Source organism: Syngnathus acus, chromosome 13, assembly GCF_901709675.1.
Source record: "Syngnathus acus chromosome 13, fSynAcu1.2, whole genome shotgun sequence".
NCBI lineage: Eukaryota > Metazoa > Chordata > Actinopteri > Syngnathiformes > Syngnathidae > Syngnathus > Syngnathus acus.
Window position 1 is genome coordinate 4,150,832 of NC_051098.1, and position 7,969 is coordinate 4,158,800.

Consider the following 7,969-nt stretch of genomic DNA (forward strand, 5'->3'; position numbering starts at 1 on the left):
TGGAAATAATTTTTCTTGGTTTCATCACAAAAACCTGGCATTTGATGGAAATGGTGTGTAGACATTTTATATCCACTGTACAGCAGCATGTACAGATTTTTTACAATTGTCTGTTTTTGCGGACTTCAGAACCTCAGGCCTCCAGTCAGCCACCCATAGAGGGAAGATCAGCAGGTAGTCTTTGAAACAGTTTGACCTCAAAACCACCATGCTGTTACCTTTACTCTCTTATCCATCAATTGCATTGTTAACACTACAGTGGGTGTTAATTTATGCCTCTGACCTTCAGTCTCTTCCATGCCTGGTGTGTCATTTACTCCCAAAGAGGCTCTTTTTTTTCTTCCTTTGGTGGGGAATAATTCCTGCATGTTTATAATCTTTTGAGGTTATGGGCTTTAGTTCCTCTTACCTACAGATGTGTCTAACAATGAATTTGCAGCAACATGAGATCAAATGTGTAATCAAACCTGATGGAATTTAGACAGCCTGTATTATGTGATGTGTGGTGCATGATTCATATTAGTGGTTCTGGTCTGGTGTTTCTGCTGCTTTTACTAGAATCAAACTGATTGGAAAACTTTGGGTACCCCTTTACTCCTTGATATTATTGAGCTGCATTTGACCTTTTGTGGGTGTCTACTGACTTGTCTGTTTTGCTTGCAGGATAAACGTTATGTCAATTGCTCAAGGCAAAACAAAACCCCCCACCTTATTTAGATTTCCCTTTTTTCAGGTCAGCAGGTTATTGAAGAGCAGCGACGTCGTCTGGCGGAGCTCAAGCAGAGAGCCGCAGAAGAGGCTCAGTGCCAGTGGGAGGCGCTCCATGGCCTGCAGCCTCACCTCATCACCTCCACGCCCTCCTACTCCCCAATAATGACCTACAGTCCCGCACTGAGTCACAAGTCTACAGGCCCCCCTCCTCTGGTCCAACACTCCATCCTGCACCACCATCCGGCATCAGCCGGAGAGCAGGCCTACGACACCCTGAGCTTAGAGAGCTCTGACAGTATGGACACCAGCGTGTCCACAGGAAACAACTCTGCCTGCTCACCTGATAATTTGTCCAGGTACCCACGACACCCTCAACAAGTCATAATAGTAATGACTGTTGCTTGTACTAATAACTGATGGCAGAAAATCTAACTATTTTTGTAATAGACTGCGCATTTAAGGCATTTGAGAAAGTGCACAAAACAGCAATTAGGCGAGCACTATAACAGAGCATAGGTTTGAAAAAAATTGGAATTGGTGAATATTTGAGTAGTGAACCATTAATGCCATCAGTATACAGTATAACTCCCTCATGGGCAGTGCTATGTCAACACATTCATTAATAATGAGAGAGAAGCCTAGGATTCGGAATAATTCCATTTAACCGTTTTATGACAAATTCTGTCAGGCACACAGACAAAAGCACCCACAGGCACCATTTCCCAGACTGCTCCCCAGCATTTAAAGACATTAGCTGCATGTTTTAATTTGGGGACCATCTGTTGGAAGCACGTTGTGTTCACTGCAGGAAGCTCCCAACTGAATCCACTGTTCACAGCTTTGTTGAAGCTCACAAGACAAAACTGTACTGGTAGAATATTTTATTTATTTAATTGCATTTGTGCACTAATTAAAAGTGCACATTGTTACACATGTTAACTGTTTCCCTACTGTATGTAGGGTAGATAAAATGTTCATATTTCCAACCTCAGGCTGCCTGAGTAAATTCTCGTGTACAAACCTGAATATATTGAAATCAGACACTGCCACCTTTACTTTGATTTCAAAGGGAAAAAGCATTTGATAAAACCCCAAATATCTCCGAATCAATTTGAATGCAAATGCTGTGTTTTTCTTTCCACCACAAGTGTTGGAGGACCGGAGGCTCAGAAGATTGAAGAGATGGAGAAAATGCTGAAGGAGGCACAGATGGAGAAAGCCAGACTTATTGAGTTTCGGGTAAGTGCCATTCCAACACAGGCGTGATGCGATCGTACATGTGATTGTTTGGAATCAGATTTTGGTGATTGATGACTTTTTGTAGTGATGCTATCAATAAGGCCGAATGATTCAATATTGTAATTTAGGTCTTTCATTCATTTTATTGGCCTTTTCATCAGTCGATTTTGTCACTCTGTGCCTTGAATGTGCTGATACAGTGTTGAAATTCCTGTCAGAATGAATAGCTAATATGCAAATAGTGTTTTGACAAGCATTACCGTAATTTCCGGACTAAAAGTCGCTCCGGAGTACAAGTCGCATCAGCCATAAAATGCCCAAAAAAGTGAAAAAAAAAGCATATATAAGTCGCTCCGGAGTATAAGTCGCATTTTGGGGGGCAATTTATTCGACAAAATCCAACACCAAGAACAGACATGAACGAGCAACAACAGGCTAAACGATAGGTATGCTAACGTGACATAAACACAAACAAAGAGCTGAGAACGGGCCTGACGTAACATTCAGAGTTATTAAAAAAAACTATTACATGAATAACACGTTTATAAAACCATCTGTGTCACTCCAATTCATTAAATCCATCGATCGTCCTTTGTCAACAATGGGTGCGCGCCGCTGACGGCGCTTGCACTTCAAAATATTCCACAGGCCCATATAACGATATATAAATTTGATATCAAATAACTATTATATAAGCAATAATGTTATCAAACCATCTGTGCACTCTAAATCATTAAATCCATCGATCAAATTCCTCGTCCTTTGTCAACAACGCCGTGCGTGCGCCCTGACGTCAGCCTTGTCGTTATTCCACAGATCTAGTATACAGTAACTACATTGTAGCGTTAACAAAGTACAAGGAAAGACGTGGGTTTGGTAAACGGCTCTTTATTTAACAAAACAAACTTCCAGGCGTGGTTGGATAATATTATCGCTTATATAATAGTTATTTGATATCTAATTTATATATCGTTATATGGGCCTGTGGAATATTTTGAAGTGCAAGCGCCGTCAGCGGCGCGCACCCATTGTTGACAAAGGACGATCGATGGATTTAATGAATTGGAGTGACACAGATGGTTTTATAAACGTGTTATTTATGTAATAGTTTTTTTTAATAACTCTGAATGTTACGTCAGACCCGGTCTCAGCTCTTCGTTTGTGTTTATGTCACGTTAGCATACTTATCGTTTAGCCTGTTGTTGCTCGTTCATGTCTGTTCTTGGTGTTGGATTTTGTCGAATAAATTTCCCCCCAAAATGCGACCTATACTCCGGAGCGACTTATATATGTTCTTTTTTCACGTTATTGTGCATTTTATGGCTAATGCGACCTATATTCCGGAGCGACTTTTAGTCCGAAAATTACGGTACAAAGTGTAGTCTAGTCCAGAGGATTGAATGGAATAGCTCTCTTTCAGGAACAGGAGAGCTTCACTCGCCATCAGATGTTGGAGGAAGAGCGGAAAAGGAGGGAAGAAGCAGAGAAAAGACTGCAGGATGAAACTCTCCACCGACAGCAGCTGGTGGAGAAGGAAGTTAAGTTGAGGGCCAAGAACTTCTCTCAGGTCAGTAAAAGGAGACCTAGATGTAAATGTGTGACGTAAAAAGGCCTTTCCTCCAAACTGGTAGCTGAGTTCCTCAGGATTGTTTGGAAGGAGGGCTGAGGGGGCTGGAAAAGACAGGAGAGTGACATAAAAAAAGAGGGCTAGTCCGGCGGGTGGCCTGAATGGCAAACACACGGATCTTTAAATAGCCATTCGGGTGGCCACAGTTGAGGCGAGGGCGGCTATAGGGCTTGCGCCACTGGAGCAGGGTCGGAGGGCGGCTGCATGGCTTGCGCACCAGAGCCAAGGGTCAGAGGGCGGCTTAAGGCCTTGCTGAAGCAATGGTGGGTGGCAGCGCGGAACATGCGCCACAGCAGCAGGGGCTGACGGAAGCTGCAGGTTTGTGCACCGCTGGGAAAGGAACGAGTGGAAGGTTGTGCGTTGCCAGAACAGGAACGGATGGCGGCAGCAGGTCGTGCACCACTCGAACAGGGAGACGAGGAACAGGTGGGTCACACAGTCTCTAGGCGGCTTCCGTCAATGGCACTTACTGGTCAGGGCGAGTCCAGAGACTGGCTCCTCTGGTTGCACGGCAACATTTGGGCCGGAGTAGGCACTGGTTGATGAACTTTTTGGAGTCCATCTATCCATTCATTTTCTATCCACAAAAAATGCAAAACCCTGCGTAATCCACCAGGAGTATTCCTCCTAGGAGAAGTGGGTTCTGCCGAGTTGCATTGGTTCTTCCACGACAGCATTAGGTATCTCAGGGATTGTGAAGGTCCGGGCGACCAGTCGAGGAGCAGCAGCACAAGGTTAGGAAGTGCAGACAGGCACTCTGGCGGCATTTGCTGATGTGATTGCCAATCCAAATCACTCGGGAGATTAACTGCATGATTTTTCATCCCATGTCAACTGCTGATCTTGGAGCTCCTCAGATAGTCCGCAAACAAAAGCACTTTAATTCAATTATATGCAGACGTGGGCTTTTTCTATGTGCCGGCCCAGTCCTTAAGCCCCATCAATAGTGGTGTTGAACTGCAAAAACATTTTTTTAATCAAAATTCATGAACACCCTTTTCAATCTTGTGCTTCTTTTGAGCAGCTATTAAAACTGCCTTAAACTGTATTAGATCCATCAAATCAGACAGTATTCAATTATGTCAAAGATCAATGACTATTTGTCATCATTCTAAGTTGACTATATTTAGCTGTGCTGACTACAAACCCTGTAAGCCTTACACTCGTGGTTAAAGGTGGGTTCATCAATGATGAATTAATCAATGAGAATCAATGATGATTGATTTGGACAATTTTATACCAATCGTTGGCGGACTGATTAAAAGTTGAGGGTTTAAGAAATGTTTCTGATACAGTGAAATGCAATGTAAACATGAAAATGTTACATATACTTTGTTAGAAAAACAACACTAGATTAGTAAATGATGAGCAACCGTCACATGTTCTTCATAGCTCTCTTTTGTCCCTTCTGTTCTCCATGCGTCCAGGCCCGTCCCATGACACGCTACCTGCCAATTAGGAAAGAGGAGTTTGACCTTCGTGCCCACATTGAAACATCAGGCCACAGTGTGGACACCTGCTACCACATCATACTCACTGAGAAGATGTGCAAGGGCTACCTGGTCAAGATGGGAGGAAAGATCAAGTCATGGAAGAAACGCTGGTTTGTCTTTGACCGCCTCAAAAGGACCTTCTCATACTATATGGGTAAGAAGAATTATCTGGAAAATTCCTCGTCCATTTGAAATTCTCTGTATTATTTAGATTCACTCCTTCCCGCCTCGTTATATAAAATGAAAGTGATCAGATTATTCAAGTAATCGATACCGATAGAATAATCAATTACAAAAATATTTGATGGGATAATCTTATTTGAATTTGATTTGTACCTTATAGATTAGGGTTTTCCCTAATAATCTTATGGTCTTGACACCAAAAGGACAAATTTATATATGGTATATCATACAGAGCCATATTGTTGACAAAGAGCTTTGTCATATATTTAGTTGTTTTTGTGAATAATAATTAAGGTGTAAGTAAATTTTGTGGCAGTATAATTATTGAAATAAGCCTCATTATAGAGTACATTGCTTTCCAGATGTTTTGTGCATCCAATCTTCTGGGAAGGACAGGGTATAAAAGGGCTTCAAATATGAATGATAACCTTAAAAATGTGTGTCTGACTCAGACATGTACATGGCAGTCAGTTTTCTCCAAAATGATGTCTGAACATGTATGCTCAATCCAAACCGTCAGCTTGTGGCGCAGTGACTGATGTGTCGATGTGAGCCTTGGGACATTTGTTCACGTTCAGCCCTTGAAGTCATCTGAAGGTTCCGCTTAAAGCCTCTTAAAGCGCACCTAGTTTCAAGTGAGGAGGTGCGTTGAGATTACTCGCGCTATCATCAAAATGCGCGAGGCGGTGGCACTCTCCGAAGAGGCTGATTGAGATGCAACACTTGCCCTTGTCTCTTGACCTTGAACAAAAAGTAACGGGAAGTGACACACCCACATTGTGAAGGCTGTTAATTCCTGCTGATCTTTTCTTACTGCAACGTAGCGTTTTGGTCTCAATCAAATGAGATGCCAACGCGAGGCTATTTGAATGCTAAACAGATAATAGCGGTGTATTAAAATATTCCTCGAAATGTAGTGCATCGCTACCTACTACTCTTTAAGTTGTCTTGTGGAGTGTTTGTGCCTGGAGGTAGAACTGGGGTGTTGAGTTCCTCACCGGTTCCTTACTGCACTTCTGCAGTGGCTGATGAAACAAAGTGCAATCGTGTACCAGAGTAGCGCAAGAAGCCAGTCAAATCCAAGCATACAATAAGAGCAGCTTTTACTTGGAAAAGAGAGAGCCAGAAGTGCTGTGATTGTCGTTTTTTTATCCATCAATGCAAACATGCTCGTCATCGAACGTGGACTTGTGTCACATGATGACATTGTAAAACTCAAGGTGTAACTGACTCCATTGGAAAAGTCATGATGTGTTATTTTCAAATCTTTTCATGAAATCATTCTGCCTTTCCCCCTTCAGACAAACACGAGACCAAGCTGAAGGGTGTGATCTACTTCCAGGCTATCGAAGAGGTTTATTATGATCACCTCCGCAGCGCCACAAAGGTATGCTGTTATTTCAAATCCAACTTCATTCCCTCATTTATCTTTGCAGTTGTTCTATCTATAGTTGTTCTTGTTATTGCACGCACCATTCTTTGCTCTTTCCTTCTATTTTGGCACGTTTGCTTCGGCCGGCTATTCTCACGCCTAGAGGAGGTTTTTCAACTTGAATCCGACGAGTGTATGTATCCACCACACTGCCCTTTCACCTGTCTCGTTGCTGTCATCCCCGTGGTTAGAAAGCTGCCAGTGAATGAGAATGACTGAAACCTGAAATCCTCAAATTGGATTTACGTCTCAGTGTGTTTTGTTTGATCTGTTAATTCTGCTTGTTCCCTCTGCCCTCCCTCTTTTTCCCGGACCCCATCTGAATGTCATGTCTAGAATACAGTTTCTCTCTTATATAAAACTTGGGATTGACCCCTATATTTATGAAGTGAGACACTGTTTAGTTTTACTTTTGTTTCTAAAGAAATGTACAGTACTGTGCAAAAGTAGCATTCTATTACTTGTTCCAGTTATTGTGGTCTATGTTTGCCATAAACACTCCCCTTCAAAAGCACTGGAACAATGAGGCCAATTTTCTTTTCCTGTAGAATATTAATCATTTGTGTTTGACTAACTGAATATAGAAGCTATTGTTTTCAGGTAATTGGTAATAAAGATGACATCTTATTTGCTTATTATTCCAATAGTAATCACTTAGTTTCAGTTTTGGATTATGCATTACATGATGTTTTGTAAAACAAAGCAGTCTTTTATGAAGCTGAGAAAAGTAACATGTCACATGTAGAGCAGAGGAAAACAACAGCAGTTGATGAGAGAAACATTGTAAGAGTTGTTAAAAATATTTATAGGAGCCATATAACACAAAATCAAGTTTTTTGAGCTTTTAGCCATATTAAAATGTTGAGTCATCACTAAATCATCACGTAACAGGGCGACCAAATGCAGCTTGGACCAGGGTTTATTGAAGCGAAAAGTGTGGTGGAGGAGAGGATGCGGGGAACAGACAGGCAGAACATGGGAGGACTAACAGGGTGGCAAACAGGCAGGAACGAACAGGAAAACGGGGCTAACGGGCGGGCGAACAGGGGCAGACTAACAGGGGCAGACTAACAGGCAGGACCAACCAGGACTAGCAAACAGGGAGGTTAACAGGACGATCCGACAGGGAGTGACACGCAGACAGGACTTAAATACAAGACGGGTATTACAATAATTACGGGTAGGACACAGACGGGGAGGGGTGAGTGCACAGAAACGCGAACGGACTCCATGACAACAATGTGACACGCGGCTACGAGAGGAGGCATGGATGAGTTCCACTCC

At 42.5% G+C, this 7,969-nt stretch overlaps 1 protein-coding gene across 14 annotated transcripts in view; it reads left to right on the plus strand.

Annotated features, from left to right (window-relative positions):
• phldb1b (pleckstrin homology-like domain, family B, member 1b) overlaps nt 1-7,969 on the plus strand; it is a 98,163-nt gene that overhangs the window by 86,920 nt on the left and 3,274 nt on the right. For 10 of the 14 annotated variants that reach the window (XM_037268340.1, XM_037268343.1, XM_037268342.1 and 7 more), the window contains 6 exons: nt 130-174; nt 734-1,067; nt 1,860-1,950; nt 3,371-3,517; nt 5,005-5,224; nt 6,555-6,640. In XM_037268340.1, coding sequence (XP_037124235.1) covers nt 130-174; nt 734-1,067; nt 1,860-1,950; nt 3,371-3,517; nt 5,005-5,224; nt 6,555-6,640 — 923 coding nt within the window. The remainder of the gene's footprint in view (nt 1-129; nt 175-733; nt 1,068-1,859; nt 1,951-3,370; nt 3,518-5,004; nt 5,225-6,554; nt 6,641-7,969) is intronic. The other 4 variants (XM_037268341.1, XM_037268351.1, XM_037268352.1 and 1 more) reach the window with 1 other exon arrangement.